Source organism: Oryctolagus cuniculus, chromosome 17, assembly GCF_964237555.1.
Source record: "Oryctolagus cuniculus chromosome 17, mOryCun1.1, whole genome shotgun sequence".
In the NCBI taxonomy this organism is placed as follows: Eukaryota; Metazoa; Chordata; class Mammalia; order Lagomorpha; family Leporidae; genus Oryctolagus; species Oryctolagus cuniculus.
This window is the reverse complement of record NC_091448.1, coordinates 57,046,569-57,073,344: the sequence shown is the minus strand read 5'-3', so window position 1 is coordinate 57,073,344 and position 26,776 is coordinate 57,046,569. Positions and strand designations below refer to the sequence as shown.

Below are 26,776 nucleotides of genomic sequence, written 5' to 3'. Positions count from 1 at the left end.
CTTTCTATTGGATGCGCTACAACGTGTAGGCGGGCAGTTCAGCTCGAGGCCCTCTGATTGGCTGGGCGGGCCACGCGGAGCGTAGAGGCGGTACTTGAGGCACGCGGACGGAGGTGACCGGCGGCTGTCTGAGCCCAGGTGGAGACACAGGCGCATGTGGACGCTTCGGTCGCTGTGGCGGTCGGTGGCCGGGCGCACCATGTCGCAGGGACCGGCGCGTCGCCAGCGGCCGCCCAAGGACCTGCTGCGGCACCTGCGCGCGCGGGAGAAGCGCGTTCTGTCGTGGGTGCCCGGGGGCCCGAACACCGTGTACCTGCAGGTGGTGGCGGCCGGCGGCCGGGATGCGGGCGCTGCTCTCTACGTCTTCTCCGAGTACAACCGGTCGGTGCGCGCCTCCGGGCGGCGGTCGCGTTCCGTTCCCTCCCTCGCGGACCCTCAGGGCTGTGCAGCCCCGGGGCCTCCATGTCCCGCATGTCCCCTGCCGCCCACTGGGGGATTTCACGGTTGGCCCCGACTCCGGGCCGCGGGTGGGGGCCACGGTTTCTGGGGGAGCGGGGACGAGCTTCACAGGCTAACGCGGCCTCTCCTGCAGCGCTCTCAGCACGCTCCGGGCCGCACCCTGCTTACTTGGCGTGCGTCGTAGCAGACAGGGCCCGGGAAGAAGCACCTGCCCCTTCCCGCCCCCCCCTCTCGCCAGCCTGCTCCTGTCCCCTAAGGAAAGCTTAAGACCCACCGTGCTAACAGCAAGAACGCACCCTCAGAGTGCAACATCGAGGACTGTGTGTTTTTCTCCCAAGTCTGTGACAAAGCGCTTTAACCCATGCAAGAGATTTTTTATTTAGGAAACAGACTTCCGAGTGTCTTCTGGAATCTTCCACCCGTAGGTATCTCTTCAACTGCGGAGAAGGCGTGCAGCGACTCATGCAGGAGCACAAGTGAGTCGGGCAGGTGCTTTTCGGGTGGAGATGATGACGGGGTGTGGATGCTGGGAGGAGAGGAGGAGGAAGGAGAGGGTCGGCGGTCCGACCGTTTTATCCCGCACCCGTGTTTTCTGCTTCCCAGGCTGAAGGTGGCCCGCCTGGACAACATATTCCTGACGCGGATGCACTGGGCCAACGTGGGGGGCTTGTGCGGTGAGTGTCTTCCTCCTTTTTTGCCCGTTTTCTGAGCTGAGGGTAGCTGTGGCAGCGCAGTCCGCCGCCGTGGAGTTGAGAGAGCTGTGAGGTGGAGGAGCGGACTTCAGCGTGCGTGCTGTCTGCAGGTGATGGCACCTGGTGGCCTGCGTGGCCGTGAACCTGCGAGTGTCGTGGTGACTGCGGTAAACCGTGGCACGGACACCCGCCGGTCCAGACTGTGCTGCAGCCAAACTCTGTAAGCATGGTGCTGTGCAAGGAAGGAGTCCCTGTCTCAGAGCCGAGACCTGGGAGATGCCCGATAGGGGCCCAGGGTGCGGGAGGTGAGGGCCCCTCTGTTGGCACAGTCCTGGCAGTGAGCACCTGTTCACGAAAAGCAGGCAGGCACCCCTCCCTGGTGTCAGCTCCGCACGGGGCAGGGGAGTGCTTGGTGTTCCTGCTACCCCAGCTCGCAGCGCCTTTGTGCGAATGTTTAGAAGCAGGAGTGACACACGGGTGAAGTCAGGTCTGCCAGCCAATATGAGATCTGATTTTCTTCGCCCTTTTCAGGAATGATCCTCACTTTAAAGGAAACTGGGCTTCCAAAGTGTGTGCTTTCTGGACCTCCTCAGCTGGTGAGTGTGTCCCGACTCCTCTTTCAAAGGCAACCTCTTTTTTATTTTTAATAAGATTTACTTGAAACATAGAAAGAAGGGGAGAGACAGAGCAAGAGAGCATGCTTCCATTCAGTGGTTCACTCTCCAGATGGCTGCAACAGCCCGATCTGGGCCATGCTGAAACCAGGAGCCACATCCTCATCTCCCACACTTGTGGTAGGGATCCCAGTACCTGGGCCATTGTCTGCTGCCTTCCCAGGGTATTAGCAAGGAGCATTCGGGACTTGAACCAGTGCTCCCATATGGGACGTCAGTGTCGCAGGCGGCCCCTTAACCTGCTGCGCCACAGTGCTGGTCAACATTTAATGTTGGCAACAAGAATTTTTATAAAAGTAAAGATCACCTCTCAAATTAAATTAGACCTTAGTTGAAAACGTTGACTGTGTGGCCTTGAGTGGGTTACTTTACCTGAGTCTGTTTCTTCATCTATGAAATGGCTATAGCATTTCATGAAATCGCTAGAGATGAGGTAACAAACAGGAAACGTAAGATGATTTTAACATCTGACACCAAGTAGCTAATAAACATTAGCTTTTGTTTTTGTTCTTTTATGACGCTTCAGACAGCTTCATACTTTCTAAGCCCACTTACTGCGTGGTGGTGAAGTGGTGTTCATGCTAGTACAAGCGTTCATTTCCCAGTTCTTTAGAAGGAAGGTGACCAATCAAAAAAATCCTGTTAATTCTGCCTCCAGAATAGCATCTGAAATCGTCCATGTGTCTCCGTCTCATTGAGACCCACATCCTCTCGGTCCACAGTGGCCTGCAAGTCCAGTCCTGCCTCCCCGTTGGCCGCACAGCAGCCAGAGAGCCCACTTTAAGATGCAAATACAAATACGGCCTGGGGTTTCCCAACCTGAACCCTTCCAAGGGCTGTCCGTGGCCTTGCAGGCCTTGTTACGGCCCACACAAACTGGAGAGCCGTGCCCACGCGTGCATCTCCACAGTCGCCCAGCTGCTGCTGCTGCCTGGGCTGACCCTGACCTCTGCCCCACCAGAAACCCTGGCCGCTCAGAGCGTTCATCCACACACACGTTCCCCCTGCCGCCTCTCCTCCCTGCCTGTGTCCTGACCAAACTTCCAGGCCCGGCTCCTAGGTCAGCTCCCAGCCGCCTGAATTTTTTTTTCTTGTGGAGGACTGATCATAACTGCCTCTGAGCTGCTGTTTGGGACCTTTATCTTTGTGTCATCTGCTGGCTTCATGAGAGCAAGGGCTCTGTCTCCTTGTCACTGCTGAGTCCTTGGCATTCCAGCACAGTGACTACTCAGTAGTTATTCGTACATAAGCGATGTCCAGAATACTTACTAAAGGTGGTGTTGGTGCCCTGTAAATACTTGAATGCCTTTCTCTGTTCTCTGTTCAGCCATAACCACTCCCTTCTTTTTCTACTTTTTTAGGAGAAATTCCTAGAAGCAATGAAAATATTTTCTGGCCCACTGAAAGGAATCAACCTAGGTATGTCCTTGGCTGTGGTTCGTTATCTGCTGTTTCTCGTCTGTGTTCTGAACTTTCAAATTAGAATCCATTAACACTTGACCTAAACCAGACACCTCTGTGACTTGAGATGGATTTTTTAAATCTTCCCTTATCGCACCGTGTGTGCCCTCTCCTTTTGCTGCACGAGTACGGGCAAGGTGGGCCGAAGTGATTCCGTAGGGCAGTCTCTGCTCAGGCAGCAGGGCTCTCCCTGCCTCTCGGGGAGGCGCTCGGAACTGGGAAGGCCTTGCAGGAGGAGGAGGCAGTGTGAGTGTCAGTAGGCAGTAAAGCCACCTTTCCTGGGCTCCTGTGATGGCGGGAGCCCTAACCCCGGATGCTGCCGGGCCCTGGTCCTGGGCCAGTTGTGCCTTGGCTGGTTAATGCTGCTCTTCCCTAGGAGCGCCGATGTTTCATTTCATTTCCTGCCTCTTAGAGTTGAGTGATAGATTTCTCCAGGCTCACAGTCTTGTTTGTTAACCTTGTCTTCTAAAATTTGTATGTTGGTTTCTTTGTACATTTTTGAAATAGATATTCACCAGTGATGATGTCATGTGCATTTACTGTAGCAAATATAAGTAATTGATGAAAATTCAGTTTTGTTTCTTTTCCTAAATGTTAATCTACTCAAATTTTGGTTTTTGTGGCAGATGCCCACGAAAACCTGAGCAATTCAGTTGTTTGTGGTTGGTGATCTTGGAAGTTAATTTGCACTCACGTCTTTACCAAAGTCATCACTCTTTCACTCTTCCTACTGTGTGGTTTTCACATAGCTGTGCGGCCCCACTCTGCGCCGGAATACACGGATGAGACCATGACCGTCCATCAGGTCCCCATATACGGTGAGTGTGAAAGCCAGGTTTCCTGGGGGGGAGGTGGGTAGAGATCCAGCCTAAGGAAAATGTGGGTGAAATCGGAACCTTTGAACACCTGCTTTGGGCTGAGGGTGCTCAGAAAATGCAGCTGAGAAATCAGGATACAGTTTCCGCCCTTAAGGGGCTAATGGTGTTCAGGACAGACAGGTTGAACTCGTGTGTGATTGAGGGCAGTTAGCTTCCGACTGCTACATAGTCAGGCACGGTCGGAACATAAACTGCACTCAGATGAACTTGTAAAGAGACCCTAATGCCAGCGGCCTGAAAGGGTATCACCTGGGGGTCAGGAGCGCATGCTGACTCCGCAGGTGCCGGCTGGGTGATGTGGTTTTGACTTGGGAGCAGAGACACCCTCCCTGTCAGCCTGGCAAAGTGTGTTCTGTATCCAGTCTGTCTTGTAAAGAGAACGAAGCAGTAGGGAAGGTCCTGGTGCCTGCCCACGTGCAGGCAGGATCCAGGGGAGAGAGAGACAAAGGCCAGAGAAGTGCAGACAGGAGAGGAGGGGACGAGGAAGCTCCTGACCGTGGGTGTGGCTCGGGCCCAGCTGCCTCGTTGGCAGGCCAGTGAGAGGCCAGCTCTCAGTGGAACTGTTGGCCTGGCTGGCTCTTGGGCAGATTTCTCCCTTCCTCACCACCCCCATCCTGGGTTCAGTCCCTGTGTCTGTTCCTGGCCCCCTGCCCTTCCTTTCATAGCACCTAACAGTTTTGTAGGTGTCTGTGTGGTCCATGCTTGCTCAGCTTTGCTGGTGATCATTTTCCCAGCACCCAGGAGCCCAGATGAACGACGCTGCCTGGAAGAGAGCTGCTGGGCCTACTGAAAGCAGGGGCTGTTATTAGGTTGTGTTGTGTTTTGTTTTTCTTGACTTTTTTGAGATTTAACTGCAAAACCATATTCCTTCCCATGGAACTGGTATCATCCTCTCAAAGTCTGTATATCAGCAGTGATAGTGATGAGCCAGGAGACAGCCTACGTGTTTTTCAGTCAACAAACACTGTTGGATTCCTATTGCAGGCGGGGCTCTGAGTTCAGCCCCGAGCCCACCGTGGGCTGGTAACTAGCTACTTAGCACTGTCGTAAAAGGCGTGCTGGTTTAATTTGGCCCTCTGGCCTGCCCCGTGTGGGCCCGCCTGGGCATGGGCTGTGCGCGCTTCTCGTGTGGTGAGTAACTCAGTGGTTTCCTACCAGGTGAATGGAAGTGTGGAGAGCGCCAGTCACCGCCGAGTCCAGAAAGGCCCCTGAGCAGGCTCAGTCCACAGCGGTCCTCAGACTCTGGCCCCGCTGGAAACAAGCAGCGGCTCCCGGACGGCGATGGTATCACCCGAGGGCCTGGGAGGGGACTTGGCTTTTGTTAAGTGTTTGCTTTAGAGAAACTCTTAGTTTGGAAGCAGTCACTGTGGGCGCTTAGTGGGTTCCGTGTGGTGCTGCGGCTGTGCACAGGCGCGCCTCTGGACGCGGGGATCCACATCCCAGGCCCCAGCCACCCGTGGAGCAGGGCCCTGCGGTATCCGTGCTGGACATACGCAGACTGTTTTCCTAGTCCCTGAACAATGTATAGAGGCTGCTGACACAGCATTTACCTCGTATTGGGAGTTAGGGGTCACCCAGAGATGGTTGAGTACAGAGGAGGGTGGGGGTAGGTTAGGCACAGTGACTGAATAAGGGGATCGAGTGTCCGGCAGGGGCTCCCACTGCCGTCCCAGGGACCCCAAGACGCAGTCAAGCCCATCAGCATAACCGTCACATTGTCTTCTGACGTTAAAAATCCCTTAGCAGGAATGCATAATTCACGTTTACTAATTGTGGTCACCATGCAGTGCAATCAATGAGAAAAACATGTTCCTCCAGTTTAAGTGACACTTGATTTTTTGATCGACCTTTCCCTTCCCCCTCCCCCGCACCCTGGCCTGTAGGAGCCACCTTTATGTTCTGCTGCTGTGGGCCCGGTTGTTTCAGACGCTGGCATATGAGTGAAGTCACACAGCATTGGTCTTCCTGTGCCCACCCCTTCCCGATTCACTTGGCGTAATGTCTTCCAGTTCCAGCCACGGAATCTCATAAGACAGTTCTTTGATGTTCTGGATTAGAAGCACCCCTAAAAGGAAGCTGTGTGTATGTGAAACAGGTGATGCGTGGCTGTGTTGTCACAGTGCTGGTGGCTCTGAACTCAGTGGGCCAGTGTGCAGTGTTGGGTAGGCCTCACCATGGTGTCGAGTTTACCTGGTGCTCTGACTCTCACACAGGCCTTCCACATTTTCAATAATGAGCATCAGTGCAAATTAGCTTTTCATGAACACAAAACCCGATTGCTGAGCTGAGAACGCAGCCACGTGAAGGAGTGGATCTGTGGTTTCTTCCAGAAGGGTAGCCCACTGGGAAGCTGAAGTCCAGTCCACAATGAGATGTTTCCAGTGGCACTGGACTACTTGAGTGTCCTGCTGTCTAGTGGGCAAAGCTGGAGTCTGCTCTTCCAGTCCCGAGGTCTGGTCTGCCTGTTGATGGAGGACAGGCAGACCTGGAGCACCGTCTGGATGGCGCAGGGCACGGACTGACCCCCACATTCTCCACAGGCCCTGTAGATGTTGTCTTGTTTGCATGTCCTCTTAATTATAAAGCACACTATAGCTCCCCCCCGACTAATTCACTCATAAATAAAATGGGCCCTATAAAATTCTTTTCACTTGCTGTTCTAAGGTTGTTCTTGCATTTTTAATCTACTCAAATCGCAGCATGACCAGGATTTTAAGAAAGGCCTGCTGGGGAATATTGGTCTTCAGTTTCCAATAGGGATGGCGCTGCCCCTATAATTGCCGTGCTAGGTACATGAGATGCCAGCTGATAGCACTTTGGGACTCCAAGCCCACCTTACACTGAACTCATCTATCTGACCAGGTGTGTTTGTGTCCCCTCAGGAGTTAAACGGAAAGCATCTGCCAGGGACCCTTCCTTGGTCGTAGCCTTCATCTGTCAGGTGAGTGGGTCTTGCCGGTGGGCTGTGAGTGAACCTGTGTGTCACCAGTCACCAGCGTGCTGGTGTGGTCAGGGATCCTCGGTTAGCATTTTTCCAGTAGTTCAAAGGTAACAATTCCAAAAGAGCTATACCTGTTTCTCAAATCACCACCCAGGCGTTTGTATCCTTTGACATTCTCTTGGTGCTGTCAAACTCTGTGGTCCCTCGGGATTCAGGCACAGTTCAGGACAGCTGTGTTTCATTTCATTCCACTGTAGTAGTTAAGGTGTAACCATCGAGTTGATTTTCGTATTCGCTGGCATTCACAGAAGCCTAGCTCAGAGAATCTGAAACTGGTCAAATTCCATCAAAAACATTTACTCCAGTAAGTTATATTTAGGACAGAACCTTGTATTAGAAGTTAATGATATAGCCCTTAACAGATGCTTTTGTCTGGTCTGTGGTAAGGCTTCTGTGTTCTTTTGCAGGCTTAGATTTTTGTTAAAGTAAGGTAGCGGAGCCGGCGCCGTGGCTCAATAGGCTAATCCTCCACCTTGCGGCGCCGGCATACCGGGTTCTAGTCCCGGTTGGGGCGCCGGATTCTGTCCCGGTTGCCCCTCTTCCAGGCCAGCTCTCTGCTATGGCCAGGTAGTGCAGTGGAGGATGGCCCAGGTGCTTGGGCCCTGCACCCCATGGGAGACCAGGAAAAAGCACCTGGATCCTGGCTCCTGCCATCGGATCAGCGCGGTGCGCCGGCTGCAGCGGCGGCCATTGGAGGCTCTCTCTGTCTCTCTCTCACTATCCACTCTGCCTGTAAAAAAAAAAAAAAAAAAAAAAAAAGTAAGGTAGCGTTTTAAAACGTATTGGGAATCTTGCATTGGCTCTCACAGCTACAGGTGAAACCAGTAGGAGCAGGCTAGTGGTAATGTTGGCTGCGGGATCCTTGCCAGTATTCCGTCAGGTTACGTGGATCGCGGTTGTGATGTTGTAGAAGTGAAGTACTGCTGTCAGGCTTGGTGCTTTTGGGTTTCCTGTGGCAGTGTTGACCTGTTAGATCCTTGCTGCCTTCCTCAATACAGGACGATGAGGTGTGTCACACAAAGCAGGCTTCTGGCCCTCCTCTGCGGCCCCTCCTGGGTCAGCCTGGAGCCCTTGCCCTTCTCTTAAGCTTGGTCAGGTTCTGGGAGGTTGGAGAAAGCAGGCTGAGAAACTCACCTGAGAGAAGAGCGTGGGCCTTGGGTGGCCTGGACTTCTGGGGCCTTGTAGGCTTCTGCTCTGGCTCTCCTCTTTCTTCCAGATTCACCATGTTGCTCAGATGGAGCAAATCTCCACAACTGAATTCAGTTCATCTAGAGTTTACCCTGCCTTTGGTGTGCAAAGTCCTTTTATCTTTTCCAAATAAATAATCTTAAAAAAAGAGAAATTTTCCATCCGTTGATTGACTCCACAAATGGCTGCAACGGCCAGGGCTGGGCCAGGCTGAATCCAGGGGCTTCATCTGGGTCTCCCACATGGGTGCAGGGGCCCAACCCCGTGGGCCATCTTCCGCTGCTTTCCCCGGCACATTAGCAGGGAGCAGGATGGGAAGTGGAGCAGCCGGTGGCCCCGGCTTGGGAGGCGAGCCCTGCAGAGGATGGTGTATCAGGTTTGATGCCCAGCCCCAGCTCCTGACTTCCGCTTCCTGGTAAGCACATGCTGGGGGGCCGTGGTGATGGCCCCAGGAATTGGGTTCCTGCCACCCACGCGGGCGACCTGAGTGGAGTTTCCAGTTGTGGCTTCCCCCTGGCCTGGTCCTGCCAGTGCAGCACCTAGGGAGTGAACCAGGGGCGGAGTGAGTGCTCAGGCTGTCTGCCTCTCAGATGAACAGCTGTACAATAAAACTGAAACATTTCAAAGTAACACTTCTTCACAGAAACCCAGTAGTACACCCTCTGAAGGCAGCCTAAATAGCATTTTAATGGATTGTAAGAAAGTAACGTTAAGTTTTTAAAAACCCAGAGAAATTTACTTCTAAAAAGCTACTTAGAATCGAGCTGCTTCCTCTGCCGTTGAAGTTGCCTGTCTATTCTCTGTTGCAGCTCCACGTAAAGAAGGGGAGCTTCCTGGTGCTCAAAGCAAAGGAGATGGGCCTCCCAGTGTGAGTGCCGGGGACAGTGCGTTGAGGACCTGGCGGTGCCTCCGAGTCCCCAGGCTGCGTCTCACGGGGGCTTGCCTCTTCTTTCAGTGGGACGGCTGCCATCGCGCCCATCATTGCTGCTGTCAAGAATGGGGAAAGCATCACCTTCGAAGGAAGAGAGGTGGGACGCTTGGTTTTCATGGTGGCTCAGCACTTACAGGGTGCCGGGAGCAGGAGATGGTGCCAGTGTTGGCTTCAGGCCCTAGACCCTGCTTTGGAAGGGGGTGGAACAGCTTGGAATTCCCTTGCTGGGCTGAGTGATGTGATGGCATCTGTTCCGGCCCCGTGCTGCATGCCGGCACCACTGTGTGCACTGTCTTAGACTGTGTGTTGGGGTCTGCCCCTCCTCCTCCTGGGAGCCTCGATGCTGCCCTGAACTCCAGCTCAGGGCAGTGTCCAACCACAGACCTCAGATGAATGGGCCCAAAAGAGGGGCACCACGTTCTTCATAGAGATGTTTCTCTGGCGTCCAAAGATGCAGGGACCAGTGGCCACAGACAGGAAAGAGTTCTGACTGCCAGCCCCATTTCCTGAGTACTGTGGGTTCATGAAGTCGCCACAAGCTGTGTAGCAGGACACAGGTGCTGGTGGTGGTCCTTGGTCGCTCTGTGCCTGGTGTTCCCCTCTCAGGATTGCCGGTGAGGAGAGTGCAGTGCCAGCACTTGCCTTGTAGGCTCTTCAGTTTGGGTGCTGGGCTGCGATCTGTCCTGGGAGGGTGCGATGGCCTGTTTTATTTTAAGATGTATTTATTTGAAAGCCGGAGTGACAGAGAGAAGGGAAATCTCCGATCTGCTGGTTCACTCCCCAAATGGCAGATCAGCTGGGCCTGGGCCAGGCCAAAACCCCAGGAGTCAGGAACTCCCTCCAGGTTTCCCATGTGGGTGGCTTGGGCCCAAGTATTTGGGCCATCTTCTGCTTTTCCAGGCAGGTTAACAGGGAGCTGGATTGGAAGTCCCAGCACAGCAGCTGGGACTTGGACTGGCCCTCTGACCTGGGATGCCAGGGTCGCCAGCAGTGGCTTAACCCACGGCGCCACAGCACCGGCCCCTGAGCTGGCCTGTCTGGTTTTGCAGATCTTGCCTGAAGAGCTCTGCACCCCTCCGGACCCTGGCCTGGTCTTTGTCGTGGTGGAGTGTCCAGATGAAGGGTTCATCCAGCCCATCTGTGAGAACGCCACCTTGCAGAGGTAACGAGGGGCTCCGGCGGGGGCCACGGGCCAGGACGCTACTCGGGAAGCCTAGCGCAGCGCGGCCACAGGCATCTGGGGTTGGAGCCGTGTCTCTGGGAGAGCCCGCTCTCTGGGGTTGAGATGGAGAAGCCAGGATACCCTCCTTGGGATCTGTCCTGCTGGCAGAATTTGCATCTCTGGTCATGGTTAACACACACCGTCTTTGTCTGCTTACACAGCAGATTGGTTTGGGCTGCTGGCCCCTTCGAAGTTAGGGAGTCCTTCCCAAGTCTGCTCTGTTCAGTGCGCGAATTCGATGCTCTGCAGACACAGGCTTTGTGTTTCATCAAGTCTGGGGCGGCACACCTCACGTCTCTGAGAGGACGTGTGAGGTCGCGTGTGACAGAGGTCCTGGGGGCCGATGCGTATTCTGGTTTTGTTTAAGTTTCAGTTGCATTGGCGGCCTACACTGCGGTTTTTATCACCTGGTTTAGCAGCCTGCCTTTGGTTAGCAGCTCACGGGGAGTGTTCAATCCCTTAAGAGTGCAATCTTCAAAATGAAAACCATGAAAGGCTTTCTCGGCTGTGTGACTCGTTACACAGAGGAGCTTGTTGACAAATGTATCTTGTTTTTTAAGTGGAAGGAAAGATATCAGTATGTTAGTAAGTGATTTATGTGTTTGAAAGGCAAAGAGAGTGATGTCCCAGCCACTTGTTCGTTCCCCAAATGCCTGCTGGGCTCGGGAGCTGGGAACTCAACCTGGGTCTCCCATGTGGGTGGCGGGGACCCGACCATTTACCCCAGTACTGCTGCCTCTCCAAGGTGTGCATTAGCAGGAAGCTGGATTAGAAGCAGAGCCAGGACTTGAACCCAGGCACTCTGATGTGGGACGAGGGCATCCCAAGTGACATCTTAATCAGCGTCCACCCCAGATTGTCATTTCTGATATGGGTGTCTCGAGTCCTCCATGGCAAAGTGGCACTGCAAGTGGAAAGATTCATTGGAGGCAGTGATTGCGAGGGATCCGGGAGACGAGCCAGAGTAGGGAGGGAGAGGACGGTGCTGAGGAAGGCGCAGCCAGGCCCACCTGCAGACCCAGGGCGGCACTCGCTTCACAGAGGGATCCTGTGCCAGGGGCTCAGCCCAGCACCGGGGCCTGCTGTGCTCGGACGCACTGCCGAGAGCAGGAGAGCAGCCGTGGTGTGGGGGTGATGGTCTCACTGCGGTCCCCGTGTGGGGCTGGGCCTCCGTCCCTGGCTGCACAGCACTGCTGGGCATGTCCTGGGTTTGTGTCACTTTGTAAAGCAAAGCCAACCCTTTGCCTCCCCCAGGTACCAAGGAAAGGCTGATGCGCCCGTGGCCCTGGTGGTCCACATAGCCCCGGAATCTGTGCTTATGGACAGCAGGTACCAGCAGTGGATGGAGAGGTACGGAGCTCAGCCCAGCGGCTCGTGGGGGCTGTCCTGGGCGGCGATGTGTCCCCCTTTCCCACCCTCTTTATCTTTCCCGTGCTGCTTGTCCTTACTGCTACACCTCCTCACCCTCCCTGACCTCTGGCAGTGCCTGCGCGTCTGCGCCACACCTGTGAGGCCACGCTCCGCTGCCAGGGAGTCTGGGGCATGCACAGGGCCCGCTGCGTGGTGTTGCACACCCTGCATGGTCTCGGAGCTCACAGAGTGAGATACTAGCTTCTGCCTGTCGGGCAGTGTGTCCAGTGCCTGAGTTTTATTCCACCATCTCCACCTGCTCCTCTCAGTAGCCCTGTGGGGTACCTGTTCTGCCCCAGCTTGTGACTAGATGGGGAGACTTCATGGGCTGTGCTAGTGTCCCAGGGATGAACCGAGTTGACTTGGTTATGTGGGGACCTCAGGGTGCTCTTCTTGGTCCCCATCCGCAGTCCCCTGTTCTTCAGCTGTCTTTGTTGTCTTAGGGTTTGAGCTGTAACATGTGAGGGGACATCACATGTTACATGTGTATCATGGAAAACCATGGATTTAAAAAAATTTTGCACTAAAACTTAAAGATTTGTCTATTTGAAAGAGTTGGAGAGACAGAGATTGTTCTCCCACTGGTTTGCTCCCCAGGTGTCTGCAAAAGCCAGGGCTGGGTCAGGCTGAAGCCAGGAGCCTGAAACTCCATCTGGGTGTCTCATGTGGGTGGCAGGGGGCCAGGCACTTGGGCTGCCATCTGCCACTCTCGTGGGTGCATGAGCTGGGAGCTAGATTGGAACTGCAGCAGCTGGGACTTGGAACTGGCGCTTATATGGGATCCTGGCATTGCAGGTGGTGGCTTTACCCACTGCATTGCAACGCTGGCGCCTAAATTTTATCTTTTTAATTCTGTTTCCCACAAACTTTTTGAAATCCCCATGTATAGTGTTTGCCTCTTCAGCCTTTTCTTCTGTCCCATACTTGTTTTGTTGCCAGATTCCTAACTTTGGGGCCAGAGCAGCTTGACTTTGCTTGTCTATTCCAGCACACAGCCCAGGTGGGGAGGGAGCTCAGCAGTTGGGGACAGGAGGGGCAGGATTGTGCTTGGCCAGGCAGCTCGCGCTCTGCACTCTCGCATCTACAGTGTGGTTGCAGTCTCTGGTGCTGCCTTCCAGGGCGTGGCTCCCCTACGGAGGCTGCAGCCGTCTGTCTGTCTGTTTTGCCATAGGTTTGGGCCCGACACCCAGCACCTGATCCTGAATGAGAACTGCACGTCACTTCACAACCTGCGCAGCCACAAGATTCAAACCCAGCTCAACCTCATCCATCCGGGCATCTTCCCGCCCCTGGCCAGTCTGCCCTCTCAGGTGGGTCCCAGCACAGGCCCCGCTCGGCCTGACTCGTGGCCTGTGCCTCCTCTCCACGCCGTGCCTCTGTCTTCCTCAGGAGGAAGGTCCTGCCCTCAGGGTGCCCGCAGTCCGTGGCGAGTGCCTCCTCAAGTACCAGCTCCGCCCCAGGAGGGAGTGGCAGAGGTCAGTGCGGATCTGGGCTGGTGGGGGTCATCTGGGTCAGGGTTGGCTTCTCTGAGTGGTGTGATGGTAAACTTCAAGGCTTGGGGGCCGTGTGGTCTCGCAGGCAGGCAGCATGGGGGCGAGCAGGGCTGGGGCCGAGCAGGCTCCCTTGGTTCCGTAGCTGGCAGCTCTATCTGGGTGGAGGCGGCAGGACTAGGCCAGGATCCTCCTTTCCTAATGCTTCCCCGTGGTAACGACAGTGACGGCAACTGTTTTACAGCGCACACAGTTAGAAACCCATGATGGACACAGTTACCTGGAGAGAATGGTTTTTAGCATTTTATGTTGGTTGATTTGTGCCTGTGGGGACATCCTAAAAGAAAGACGGTGTATGTGAGTGGCTGGCGGCGCGAGCTCTCCCTGCGCTGTGAAATGGTCTTCAGCAGTGAGGTTTCTGTCTGTCCTCCTGACAGAGGGGGCACTCCTTTGGACGATTCCAGTCTTTTACTGTTTTAATCGGACAGTAAATGTCTCCTATAAACCCTCGACTGGAGTTCTGCTCCCTTAAGGTGTTCATAAATGCAGGGTTCCTGGATCAGGCTCAGGTTCTGTCTGCAAAGCCTTGATCAGGGTTCCCCATCCAGAAAGAGAAAGAGCCTACGGCGCCACGTCTGTATTTTTATTTTTATTTTTATTTATTTTTTAGAGATTATTTATTTGGAGGTCACAATTACACAGAGGAGAGGCAGAGAGAGAGGTCTTCCATCCACTGGTTCACTCCCCAGTTGGCTGCAATGGTCGGAGTTGCACCGACCTGAAGCCAGGAGCCTCTTCTGGGTCTCCCACACAGGTGTAGGGGCCCAAGGACTTGAGCCATCCTCCACTGCTTTCCCAGGCAAATAGAGAGCTGGATTGGAAGTGGGGAAGCCAGGACTCAAACCGGTGCCCATATGGGATGCTGGCACTGCAGGCTGTGGCTTTACCCTCTATGCCACAAGGCCGGCCCCAGCATCTATATTTTTAAGGGCTGATCCTTGGATTTACTGGAAGTATCCTGCCCACTCCACTACGTCCATGTCTGGGTAGAACGTGGAGAGGTCTAGGATGCCATGTGCTATGTGGTTGAATAGTTAGCGCTCCAGCCACATCCCATTGTCAGCGCCTGCACAGACCGTTCCATGAAGCAGTGAAGAGCAGATGTAGCCGAGGTTCACCTTCGCCTGTGCTGGTGACAAATGCGACTCTTGGGGCAGCATCAGACTTCCTGAATTGGGATCTTGAGGTTAGGCTGGGGACCACCCGCCAGGGGTTCCGTTGCCCAGCCAGGGTGCCAGGCCGCCAGCAGTCGCCTTTGCTGCTCAGGGTTGGCAGCACCAGCATTGTCTGGGGATGGCCAGACGTGCAGGTCTCGGTGCTACCCCATTAGGCTCCTGGGTGAGTAGCTGTGTGCACGACAGTTTGAAGAACTGTGGCTCTGGGGCCCTGCCACTCAGCTGGGGCTGCTGCCGGGTCTGGGGAGAATCTGGGGCGCTGCACAGGAGTGTCGGCAGTTACCTTCCCCAAGCATGAGTTGTGCCAGGTGTCAGGCTCTGCGGCTGAGAGAGGTGCTGAGGTGCTCACGCTGTTGAGAACAGCCCCGTCTTGGCTGAGAAATGTTCAGAAGGCAGCAGACAGAGCTGGCCCGGACACAGCCACTTGGCCATCAACCTTGAATCCAAAGACTGTTTTGCAGCTCATCCCGTGCGTGTATTCTGGGTATCTGAACTGGTACCTGCTGAGACCACGCCCACTTTAGTCTCCTGACGTGCTCCTTTCCCTGTAGGGATGCCATCGTTGCTTGCAATCCTGATGAATTCATAGCTGAGGCCCTGGAGCTCCCCAATTTCCAGGAGAGAGTGCAGGAATACAGAAAGAGTGTGCACGACAGCCCGGCTCCAGCAGGTGAGTGCGTGACCGGGGAGTGGCTGCCTTCCTGGGCCCTGTTTGCTTGCACCTGTTGCCATGATGTTGTGTCGAGTGTTGACGGTGCAGATTCTCCCCCGACATACATACGTCATCCAGGGCTTCTCTCCTCTGGCTAGGCGTTGGAATTGTAGCCTTCGGGGAGAACCCCAGAGCACTCCTGTGTTGGGTGCTGCGGCGCCCAGCGTGCTCTGCCTGCACGCTGAATGAAACGGTTTGGGAAGACTGACACTCTGGAAGGAGCTTAGAGCAGGGACTTGGCTGGCTTGGGGCTCAGTCCTGACTCTGCTAGCAGATGTCCCCGGAAGTCTGGGCATGACCCTCGGCTTGTTGGTTTTCCACTGCCACATCAGGAGAGGAGTCTGGGAACTTGGTGACCTCTGTTGGTTTTTTTAAGATTTATTTATTTGAAAGGCAGAGTTAGAGATCTTCCATGTGCTATTTCATTCCCTAAACGGCTGCACCAGCTGGAACTGGGTCAGGCTGAAGCCAGGAGCTTCTTCGGGCTCTCATGTGGGCAGCAGGGGCCCAGGGACTTGGGCTATCCTCCACTGCCTTCCCAGGTGCATTAGGGAGCTGGATAGGAAGTAGAGCAGTCAGGGCACCCACGTGGGATGCCAGTGTCGCAGGCGGCAGCTTTACCTGTTGTCAACGCCGGCTCCAACCTCCGCTCCTGTCAGTTCTTAGGTTGTTTTCAGCTTGTGAAAGGAATGGAAGAACCCTGGGGGAGGACTTGAGGTCTTAATCTTTCACCAGCCTTGCGTCTCCATGGAGTTTGCATCCAGCGAGCTGCAGAGGACCTAAGTCACCCCTCCTGGAGCAGCCCTCGCAGGGTGTTGTGTCCCGGGAGTTACTTGCTCTGTCTCTGAGGAATGTGTTAGCGGCCCACCTAGATCTCAGAGGCTTGCAGATGGAGCAGCCGTTGGAGGGAAGGACTGTAGAATTGATCGCTTGGCCCCTGGACAGCCTGCAGGAGGGCACCTGCCAGGTCCCCCCGCACCCCTCCCAGGGGAGCCTGCCAGCACAGTGACTGCAGACTCCTTTGTGACTTGTGTCTTCCCTCAGAGCAAAGCAGCCAGTACCCAGAAGTTGTCTTCCTCGGCACGGGGTCTGCTATCCCCATGAAGATCCGCAACGTCAGCTCCACACTCGTCAACATCAGGTACCGCCCCGGGGAGCGCGCTTGTGTCCAGACCCCCAGGCTGACTTGGAACGGTGGAGAGCCCTGGGCCCTGCCGTCTTGGCTGGGGCCTCCTGTTGCAGCCCGCAGCCTCAGCAGCTGACCCACTGCTGGGCATCTCCAAAATTGTCCCGTTAGGTCCTTCGATGGAAACAGGTGGTGGTAGTCAGTGCTGCGCGCGCTCAGAGAAACGATCTCCCCTGACTGGTAACCCCGTGAAGTAGCGAGTGACTACGCAGTTCATTGACTGGGGAGCTAGGGTCGGGTCACTTGCAGTAGTTCCCGCAGCTGGGAGGCAGCAGGCCTGAAACTTGACTGATGTCTTAACGGCTGCGCGTGCTATCCCTCGCTAGTTGTTGCTGGTGGCCAAATGCTTTTGGGTTTCGTACATCCCTGTTTGGGTCCAGCCCCTTTACTGGACTCCCTTTGATGCCCGGGGTCATTTTGGATGGATCACTGACAGGAGTGTGACATGTATGTGGTACGGGAGTGAGAGCGTGGGGTACCTGGTGGCTTTTGGAATCTTGCATTGTCATCTTTGAACTGCCAAACCCCGCATTAAGTGGGCACAGCAGTGATGAGGTACACTTTGACATCAGAAATCCACACACGCAGGCGCATCTCTTACAACCAAGTGTGAGTGCCCTAAGGCGGCCCAGGGCCAAGATACTCGGGTGAGGAAGGGCTCCCCTGGGTTCTCATCCCGCACCTGCTGGGGTTGCTGCTCACCCTTCCCACTCTGGTCTGCCCAAGCAGGTGGCACCCAGGTACTGACTCCTGTGCAGGTGGTGCCACCCTCCTGTCCTTGGGCTCCTCCCAGAGGACACAGGCAGAAGGGCTGGCACCCTCCACCTCCGAGCAGAGTGGATGGAACAGCCCTAGCTGAGACGGTCAGAGCCCGGGACCCTGCCTCACACAGCTCCCCCGAGGGACCTGGCTGGGGCCAGTACAGATGCTAGGAGAGGCAGCTGCAACCAGAAAGTCCCATGTGCACGATGCCTGTCCTTGGCGTCGTTAGCAGAGGGAGTTGCCACTGTCCGTGGCACCCACTGTGCATGAACTTCCCTTTGAATGCCCAGCATTCGTGTAGCTCTGTAGACCTTGTGGGGTTTCAGGGTTCCGCGGCTCACTGCATAAAGCGGATGATGCACCTGCTGTTCTTTTTTATAAGCTGCTCACAGGAAAGGAATGGGAGTGGGAGTGTGCTATGGGAGACACACAAGTTTGTCTACAGCCGCTGCCTGTTGTAAAGCAAGCGTCATCCTGGGAACTGTAAGAGGTGAAGCTCTCGCTTTCGTCCACAGCTCCGACACATCTCTGCTGCTGGACTGTGGCGAGGGCACGTTTGGGCAGCTGTGCCGTCATTATGGAGATGATGTGGACAGAGTCCTGGGCACCATAGCTGCTGTGTTTGTGTCCCACCTGCATGCAGACCACCATACAGTGAGTGTCGGGTGGACCCTGGGGCTGTGGCCCCTGTGGTCTGGGCTGTCGGCTGTTTTCCTTCCTTCCTGCTCCCACACTTGCCCAGGGCTTTGGTTTCTCATCTCCTGCTAGGAAGAGGTGGGCTCTGCTCAGTGTCTTGTCCGCCTGCTTTGTTCTCATGCAGCCATAATGGTTTGCCTTCACCAGCTTTTATCAGATCTTGCGTTCGCAAGGCCTGCTCGGGAAGCTCTGGCCAGAAACAGGAGGCATGGCTGTCGGGCCCTTGTTCTGGTCTCCCTGGGGTGCCTGGGTCCCAGGCCGCTGCCCTCCGGCACATGTCCCGCCTTCTGCCCGTGACACCTAAGGGTCACAGGTCAGCACGCACCAGCCCCTGCTATGGCAGTGTTAGAGGGTGGGGCGACCCAGGGGAGAGGTTTGTGAGTTTGGCCCTGGCTGATCTCGGCTCCACTCCTTCGCAGGGCTTGCTGAACATCCTGCTGCAGAGAGAGCGAGCCTTGGTAAGTGCAGCCCTTGGGTCCCATCCGACTCGCGCCGCTTTACAGCCTGCCACTGCGCACCGATCCTGGCCCATCCGCCGCTGACTCGGCGCACGGATTTCTTTGTCACAGGCGTCTCTGGGAAAGCCACTGCAGCCCTTGCTGGTGGTCGCCCCCACCCAGCTCAAGGCCTGGCTGCAGCAGTACCACAACCAGTGCCAGGAGGTTCTGCACCACGTGAGGTGAGTGTCAGGGCGGCCGGAGCACCTGGACGCCTGCTGTGGCCTCGCTGTTGTCCCTGTGGGCAGGAGCAGGGGAGGGAGGCTCTGCTTCACGGGCAGATGCGTGTCTGCTTGGAGGTGTCTTCTCAGCCTGCTTCCTACGCCTGGGCGTGGGCAGGACCAGGCACCAGCTGTGGGCTGGCACGGACGCTGGCCACACCGGGGCCTGGTCCACACCTGCAGCAGGGGGAGGAAGAGTGTCTGCCCAGACTTGCCTGAGTCCGGGGGGTTGTTGAGCCCTTTGGGTTACCGTTGCCCAATCTTAGTGACAGATTTTTTTTTTTTTAAGACTTATTTGAAAGGCAAAGTGACAGAGAAGGGGAGACAGACAGAGGTCTTCCATCTGCTGGTTCACTCCCCAAGTGGCTGCAAGGGCTGGGGCTGGGCCAGCAAAGCCAGGAGATTGTTCTGGGTCTCCCACGTGGGTGCAGGTACCCAAGCACTTGGGTCATTTTCTGCTGCTTTTCCTGGCCGTTGGTAGGGAGCTGGGTCAGAAGTGGAGCTGCCAGCCCTCTATGGGATGCCAGTGCTGCAGGTTCGGCTTAACCTGGTTTACCACAGTGCTGGCCCCATGGTGCATATTTTCATGTTTTGTCTTCTCACAGCTTGATTCCTGCCAAGTGCCTTCAGAAAGGGGCCGAGGTCTTGAATCCCATGGTTGAAGGACAGATCAGTTCGCTGTTGGAAATGTGTGATTTGAAAGAGGTAAGGGGACCAGCCACAGGCACTGAGGAGGGTGAGGTGGGGGCCTAGCGCGGCCCTGCAGCCCCGTGGCCCCGCGGCCCCGCAGCCCTGCAGCCCCTCCCCTTCAGTTTCAGACCTGCCTGGTCCGGCACTGCAAGCACGCCTACGGCTGTGCCCTGGTGCACACTTCCGGCTGGAAAGTGGTCTATTCGGGCGACACCATGCCCTGTGAGGCTCTGGTCCAGATGGGTGAGTAGAGCGAGACGAGCGGCCCCGCGCTTGCTGTGGGGACTGCAGCTGCGTGCAGGGTAGCATCAGTGCCCGCGAGGCACCGGGCCAGGGCTCAGCTGTGCGAGCCCACAGCTGCACGCCTGTGCTTGCAGGGCAGGATGCTACCCTCCTGATCCATGAGGCCACTCTGGAGGACGGGATGGAGGAGGAGGCAGTGGAAAAGACACACAGGTAGCAAAGCCCGCTGGCCCTCACCGCCCTTCCCCCGGGGCGCCCTGAGCAGTCGGCAAAGGCACTCCCTGAACCCGCAGCAGTTCTCCCGTGGGCCTTGGCTTCCCAGGGTTCTCCGAGAGGGTTCTAGATGAGCTGTGTGTCTGGGAGCCAGCAGGGGAAGGCATTTGCACAAATGCCTGGTTCCCAGTAACCAGGCCCTCTGACGGGAGGCGTGGCAGCCAGCATGGGCTGGGCTCGGCTCAAGGCACCAGGGAAGGGTGCTGGCTCAGGAGGTGCCAGCCGAGGGAGGGATGCACCTGCCTGCCCTGGGTCCCGAGCAGTGAGCGGGCCGGGGTCTGCTCTGGTTCCCTGCTTCGGAGCCTGCCCTGTGGTTCAGCTGCCTCACGGAGTGCCTGGCCCACAGCACCACCTCGCAGGCCATCGGCGTGGGGATGCGCATGAAGGCCCAGTTCATCATGCTGAACCACTTCAGTCAGCGCTACGCCAAGATCCCCCTCTTCAGCCCAGACTTCAACGAGAAAGTCGGGATTGCCTTCGACCACATGAAGGTCTGTGTTTTATGGGCCATGTGGGGCAGGAACCAGGCCGGGGCTGGCCCCTCCCATCCTGCCCAGGATGCTGGGGAGGCTGCCTCCTGGCTCTGTCTCCATCACCGACCTGGTCATGGCCTTGGGTTTGATGCGGGGGACCTGTCTATGGCAGAGACCTTCTCGGTGTCATCCCTTGGTCCAGTAGAACATTCTCAGAGGTTCTCTCAGGCCTGAACCGTTCCATCATGACCTGGGAGATGGCTGCTCAGGTCTCAGCCTTGCCCCCTGGGCCCTGCAGGTGAAGGGGTGGGGCTGGGAAGCAGGTGCCACTGTGATGCCAACGCAAGACGTGTGCAAACCGGGGCAGCAGCCCTCGCCTGTGCCAGCCCAGGGGTTTGGTAACAGTCTGGGCTGCCTTCCCGTCCCCTTGTTTTCTGCAGTCCTCTGTTTTGCTGACTTCTGCTAGGAATGGGGGGACCATCCCCTTCCTTAGATGCCCCCCCCCCATGGCATTTTTGATTTTTTCTTTGAAGCTGTGCTGTTGGCTTGAGGGAGAGTGCAGGGTCGGTGCCTGGCTCTCACTGTGGCTCCCTGCCCCACCCCGTCCAGGTCTGTTTCGGAGACTTTGCCACAGTGCCCAAGCTGATTCCCCTGCTGAAGGCCCTGTTCGCCGGGGAAATCGAGGAGATGCAGGAGCGCAGGGAGAAGCGGGAGCTGCGGCTGGTGCGGGAGGCACTGCTCTCCCAGGAGCGGGCGGGCAGCCCCCGGGACGGGGAGCCCCAGCAGAAACGGGCCCACACCGGGGAGCCCCACAGCCCCCAGAGCAAGAAGGTCAGGGCCTAGAGGAGGTCCAGGTACAGCCTGCGCCCTGAAGGCTGGACGTCGTCCCCTCGCCCCACCCCGCCGTGGTGGGAAGAGAACTCGGTCCAGGGGGTGTGGAGCCGTGTGCTGTGTGCTGCCCGCCGAGTCTGCCGGATGCTTCCTGTGACAAGAGCCTGGCCCAGCTGCAGGGCGGGAGTCTGCTCGATGGAGGGAAGCAAGTGCCACTGTGATTCCAATGCAAGTCACGTGGAAACCCAGGGTGGCACCCCTCGTCTGTGCCAGCCCAGTGCTTCCCTGAGCCCACCAGAGAGAGACCAAGTGACAGGGAGCGGGCGCAATAAAGATGGAGTTTGGAACCCGAATCCTTTCGCTTCATTCTGTGCCTGGGAAGTCTACTCTGATGGTGGCGAGGACCGGTGAAGCCTGGCCAGGGGCACCCTCCCGATCAGTGCCCTCCGATGGGCTCAGCCTGGTGCAGCGCAAAGCATGTGTCTTCCCGTGCTGTGGGTGAGCGTGGAGGTGCTCACCTTGCTCGCTGTAGCCTATGAGAACACTTGAAAGTATAGAGAAACATCACAGCGGCTGGCCCCTCTGCACCCCACATTAAGACAGCTGATTTAGTATTTATTTGTGCAGTTCCTCACCCAGGAGAACACGGAAAGAGCCTTGGAGACTCGGGTGACGAGAGAGGTGCAAGCCGAGGACCTGGCCTGGCGGTGCCCTCAGGCCTCCGCGGACACAGCCTGAGACGGTAACTGTCCCCGCGGGTTCCTCATCCATACAAGAACATGTGCCAAGCTCAGGGATAATAAATCTATTTTAATAACGTTACTTTTGACAGCGGTTTTTGTCCATATATTTAAAGATAACTCTCAACCCCCCCCCCCCCCCCGGCTCTCTTACACACTGGGGATTGGCCTGCCCTCGCCAGGAAGTGAGAAAGCCGCCACATGGAAAGCCTGCGCCTCCCACCTGGAGAAGGGGACTCCACACTGTGTCAGGGAAAAGACCTACGCGTTCAGATTCCTCGTCATACACCTGTACATTGGTTTCAATTGAATGGCTCAAATTAAACAAATATAGATTTCATATATACAAATATTCTATCATGTATAGGTATAGTATATCTATTGTAAAAGGATAAAATTTTAAACTTTTGACTGTGCATGCACGGCCCAAATCTGGTTCTCACTCCTTAATCCCAAAGTGTGAACAGGTTCCCCGTGCCTTCCCGGTCCTTTCTCAACCCAACCCCAGACAGGGAGGGGCTGAGCGGCTTGGGCCGGGGACGCCCCGGGCCCCTGTGCCTCTCCCGCACATGCTCTGGGTCAGAGTTATTGCTATTCTCTTGTAACCTCCAGGAAACAGGCTCCAAGGCCCCCTACCCAGGGAGCCGGGTGCCTCCAGGTGCCTGCAGGATCAGAATTGCTCAGGTGTCGTATTTTTTTAAGGTGCATAGGGAGCTCGCTTGGGGTCCTCCAGATATGGTCATTCAGAAATAAAAGAGGGAGTGAAGGGAGCTTCTAGCTGCACAGGTAGGGGAAAAAGAACTCGGAAAATGACTCAAACAAGTTTTGTTTTAGGCTGTTACGGTTCTGGAGCCCTCCAGTGGCCAGCCCCTCTCCGAGCAGCAGGCAGAGGTCAAGGTCAGTGCCTGGGACCTGGGGAATTCCAGCTTAGTCCAGCTCTGAGCAAAGGGCTCCCCTGCTCTCCGGTCCCCTTTGTGAGGCCCCACATTCCCCCTCCCCCCGTCCGAGGAAAGGCAGCAGCCCCAGGGTCTAGCCTGGCCACTGGGCCCTCCACTGCACCCCCCCACCCCACAGAGGGCCCTCCGGTGGAGATGCAGGTACTGCCTAGCACGGAGGCTGAAAGTGGATCAAAATAGGCACAAAGTCAAAAGGCAAAGGTCAAACGAAAGGCCAACGTCACCACCCGAAAGGAAACAAAACATCTGCACCAACATAGGCCACACGCGGGCTGCAGGTCACGGCTCGCGCCCGACTCCAGCCTCGCGCCGGCAGTGCCGGGAGGAGCCGACAGGGGACTTGGCAAGCTCGGGGACGCTGCTCCTGGCGGCGTGTTTCCGGGGCCCACGTAGGTATGTACACGCATGGCGGGGACAGGCGCCGGCCACTCAGAGGGCTGTGCTCTCAGACTCCTCCTCCGAGTCCCTCTTGTCAGTCACGGAGTGTCGCCGTGCGTGCTCCAGGGGGCTCAGGCGGAGCGTGGACCCCAGCTCGATGTGGATGGACGGGATCTCGAAGTGGGTCATATCTGTAAGCGGGCAGAGAGAGGGCGCTGATCGGGGGGCTCCGGCTCCCCAGGAGCCTGCTGGGGGCCGACGTGGTCAGCGTTAGGAAGCAGGGGGCATAGAGGCCGGCCAGAGCCTGTTAACACACCGTCAGATTGAGGCCAGAGGCTCTGCTTCTACCTGGGAGGGTGGCAGGCCCGGGCGTCTGGGTTCGGCTGTGGTGACCTACAGGGGCTGGCCCAGGGAGCTCCTGCCCCATAGGAGCCACCCCAGACTCCAGGAGGAGAAGGCGCGGGGCCGTCTCCTTCGGGATCTACTTCAGACCATTTAGCTCTCGTCTGCAGGGCAGGACTGAGACTCTAGAAAGATCCCCTCATCCCGTGACCACGAGGAGCAGTCCTTGGGACAGCTGCCTGGGGACCCTGGATTGCAGGAAACCCCACCTAGGTTCAGGCTGCAGAAGGTCATTCGTCCGGGGGAGGTCAGGGAGATGGCCCCCAAGTCCCATGGCTCAGTGGCTGCAGCCGTTAGGGCATGGCCAGAAGAGTCCAGAGCCAGCAGCTCGGGGACATGAGCACCCTGTGCCATCAGGATGCTGGGACCAGCCCTCTGCTCTGGGGGTGGAGGTGGACTACTCCGGCCCCACCCTGAGCCTGGTAGGGAAGCAGCTCCGGGCCACTCACGGGAGCTGGGGTGTTTGGGCCAACATGTCCGGACTGCACAAGGCCATGCTGCGTGTAGACATACATGTGACACAGCCCTGAAAGACACTCCACGGACACGGACGTTCTGGGACACAGGCCGCCTCCCTCGCCCCCTCCGAGGGTCCTCCAGATGCCACTGCGGCCAGCTCTGACCTGCTGCCGCAGGAGTGGAGGTCTGTTGGGGGGACAGTGGCTCCCCCGGGCCGTCTGTGCTCAGGCCTGCCTCTGCCCTTCCCTCCTGCAGGAGTGAGGCTGGGTGGGCCCGCTGTCAGGTACAAGGACCAGCCTCACTGCTTGGATCCACAATGCCCTGTCTGTCAAGCTGTATGGCTGTGGCCTGGGAACGAGCCTGTCCCCACTCCGGCACCTCAGCAGTGAAATGGGAGGCAGAGGAGTGAGGCTGGCTGGGCCGGGGCAGTGCAGAGAGCACACCGGGCCACCTTCCTCCTGGCCTGCCCTTTCAGGGAGCCCTCAGGTCGGGTGGAGGGAGTCCCCGTGGTGCCCCTTCTCCGTGAGGCCAGGCCACCTCTTTACTCTGGCTGCTCTCCTGCTTTTGCCGTGGCTTCACTTTCGAGCCAGAGGAGGGGCCATACTGCTCCCAAAACACTTCACTGACGTGGACAGACTGGACGTGGCCGGCCATCCATCCGCCGGTGAGGGGTGGGTGGGGAAGAGCTCTGAGACCCCGGGGCCTCCGGGATTTGCCAGCTGCCTCAGCCTGCAGTGAGGCCCGATGCTGGGACGGCCCAGGGAGTGCTCCCAGCCGGGCCCTCTGCTAACAGGCTCCCCCCCGTGCCCTCCACGTCCTAGGGACGCCGTGGAAGTGAAGAAGAGCTAAGTCTGCTGGATCTCTTCTAACCAAAGCCAAGGAAGCTGGCAAGAGTGAGGCGGCCATGCGGGTGGTCTGAGCCACATGCAGAGAGGGGGCGGGGCCGTGGGGGGCGGCCAAGGGCAGCTGGCCGGGGTGGGAGGGGGCGAGGCCGGGGCCAGCTTACCCTGAAAATCCCCCTCACACGTATCCAACACCGCGCCACTCATGTCACACAGCTGCAAGAACACAACAATAGGCTTCGGAGAAGGAACAGACACGATGCAACAGCAACGTCACAGAAACACTGCGCCAAGGGGCACGGTCCCAGGCCCGCCACACTGGCCCAGAGGCCCATGCGTGCGACAGAATGACAGCCTGCTGCTGAAGACTGCAACAACACAGGTGCCTACGCTGCGCGGCTCGGGAGCCCTGGCCTGCGGCCCTGTCCACTCGTGGCCCCAGATCTCTCGGGCTGCTCCTTGCATGCTCCCTTCCACCTCCAGCACGGTGTCCCTTCCTTGGGGCGGCCGGGACAGTGAGCAGATGTTGGGTGTGGAAGGGGCAGTGAGCCGGCTCTGACGGGAGCTCCTGGGGCAGGTGCCCTGTCCTCTCCCATCACGGCTCACTCAGGAATGACCAAGGCAGTGTTCATTCAGCCCCAGGTGGCTCCCCCTCTCCCGTCCCGTGGCAAACACCTGCATACCCGGCTAAGCCTTTGCCTAGCCTGCAAGGAGCAGAGTCCCACAGGCTACGGGCTCCCCACTACTAGCAGAGGAAAACATCCTTCTTGGAGAGAGCCAGGGTGGGGGGTGGTAAGTGAGGGAGGGTCTGTTCTAGGACTCAGGATGCGTGTCCACTCCCTCCCGGGCTGCCTCACCTGCTACTTGGGCAAGGGAAGCACTCCGGTGACTGGCAGACGCCACAAACGTGTCCAATTTACCACCATGTGTGGTCAGAGTGTCTATGGCTATGGCTGTCTTAACCGCTGAGTGTGTCAGCTCACTTCTGTTCTGAGACTGACCCCACTCTGAATGCGACTCTAGAAAGATGGCAGCCGAGGCTCATCTGCCCCCAGGGAGCCCCAGCTTTGGTTCTCAGCCCCTCTCTAGGGGACACCTTGGGCCTCTCACCTGAGTTACAGCGTCAGCTTCCTACCATGCCCTGAGAGAGAGTGCTCAAGCACAACAGAGAGCAGAAGCAAAGGCCCTGGGCTGCTGGCCGCCGGCACAGCCCCCTCGGGGCACAGGGCGAGGCCCGTGACCCTGCCTAGGCTCCGGCGCTTACCTGTGGACATGCTTTCCCCGGGAGACATGCCGTCCAGCATGGGGTGCTCCGTGGCCTGGGGACTGGAGGCCGAGAGGCTGGCGGTGGGGGGCTGGGGTGGCGGCAGAGTGGGCCTCTGTCGGGGCTTCGGCGTGGGCCGCGATTTGGTTAAAGTGCTTGTGAAGACCGAAGGAGAGGCCAGCGGGGCAGCTGCAGCCGGGGACAGCTGGCCAGAGGCCAAGGAGTAGCCCTGAGGGTAACTCAGTCCGTAGGGCGACGGGGTGCTCGGCGGGGTGGGAGACAGGCTGACTGGGGATGGCTGGCCGGCAGGCTGCTCCGTCACAGCCCCTGGCTGGCCAAAGGGGACCTTGGGTGGGATGGGCGCCAGCTTCTTGGAAACTGGAAGAGAAAAGCCCACACAATGGCGACAGAACATAGGGCGGTCAGACCAGGACGCCACTGCCTCACTGGGCCACCCCACTCTGCCCTCGGCCTCCTGCCAGACTAACAGCAGACCACGCAGGTGTGTTT

The 26,776-nt window shown here is 57.3% G+C and overlaps 2 protein-coding genes across 9 annotated transcripts in view; one reads left to right on the top strand and one right to left on the bottom strand.

The window, feature by feature from the left end:
- The first annotated feature begins 75 nt into the window (after positions 1 to 75).
- On the top strand, positions 76 to 22,047 carry ELAC2 (elaC ribonuclease Z 2). Of its 2 annotated transcripts, none has more exons than XM_051825174.2 (24): positions 76 to 381; positions 885 to 935; positions 1,063 to 1,133; positions 1,683 to 1,747; positions 3,187 to 3,244; positions 4,036 to 4,104; positions 5,323 to 5,448; positions 7,047 to 7,105; positions 9,163 to 9,221; positions 9,309 to 9,381; positions 10,334 to 10,446; positions 11,761 to 11,856; positions 13,088 to 13,226; positions 13,306 to 13,391; positions 15,193 to 15,311; positions 16,398 to 16,494; positions 17,817 to 17,955; positions 18,417 to 18,455; positions 18,567 to 18,676; positions 19,321 to 19,420; positions 19,528 to 19,648; positions 19,783 to 19,861; positions 20,268 to 20,412; positions 21,853 to 22,047. In XM_051825174.2, the coding sequence occupies exons 1-24, from the start codon at positions 155 to 157 to the stop codon at positions 21,961 to 21,963; spliced, it is 2,352 nt and encodes a 783-aa protein (XP_051681134.2). In that variant the 5' UTR covers positions 76 to 154; the 3' UTR covers positions 21,964 to 22,047. The 2 variants fall into 2 exon arrangements, with proteins under 2 accessions (XP_051681134.2, XP_002718955.3); XM_002718909.5 differs by having other exon boundaries at positions 78 to 381; positions 21,004 to 22,047.
- The window catches only part of ARHGAP44 (Rho GTPase activating protein 44), a 189,083-nt gene continuing 183,384 nt past the window's right edge, over positions 21,078 to 26,776 (bottom strand). For 4 of the 7 annotated variants that reach the window (XM_008270707.4, XM_051825168.2, XM_051825169.2 and 1 more), the window contains 2 exons: positions 26,267 to 26,644; positions 21,078 to 23,490 (listed from right to left, as the gene is read on the bottom strand). In XM_008270707.4, the coding sequence (XP_008268929.1) occupies positions 23,351 to 23,490; positions 26,267 to 26,644 (518 nt within the window). In that variant the 3' untranslated portion in view covers positions 21,078 to 23,350. Of the gene's footprint in view, positions 23,491 to 25,166; positions 25,219 to 26,266; positions 26,645 to 26,776 lie in introns of all 7 variants that reach the window. The other 3 variants (XM_051825170.2, XM_051825173.2, XM_051825172.2) reach the window with 3 other exon arrangements.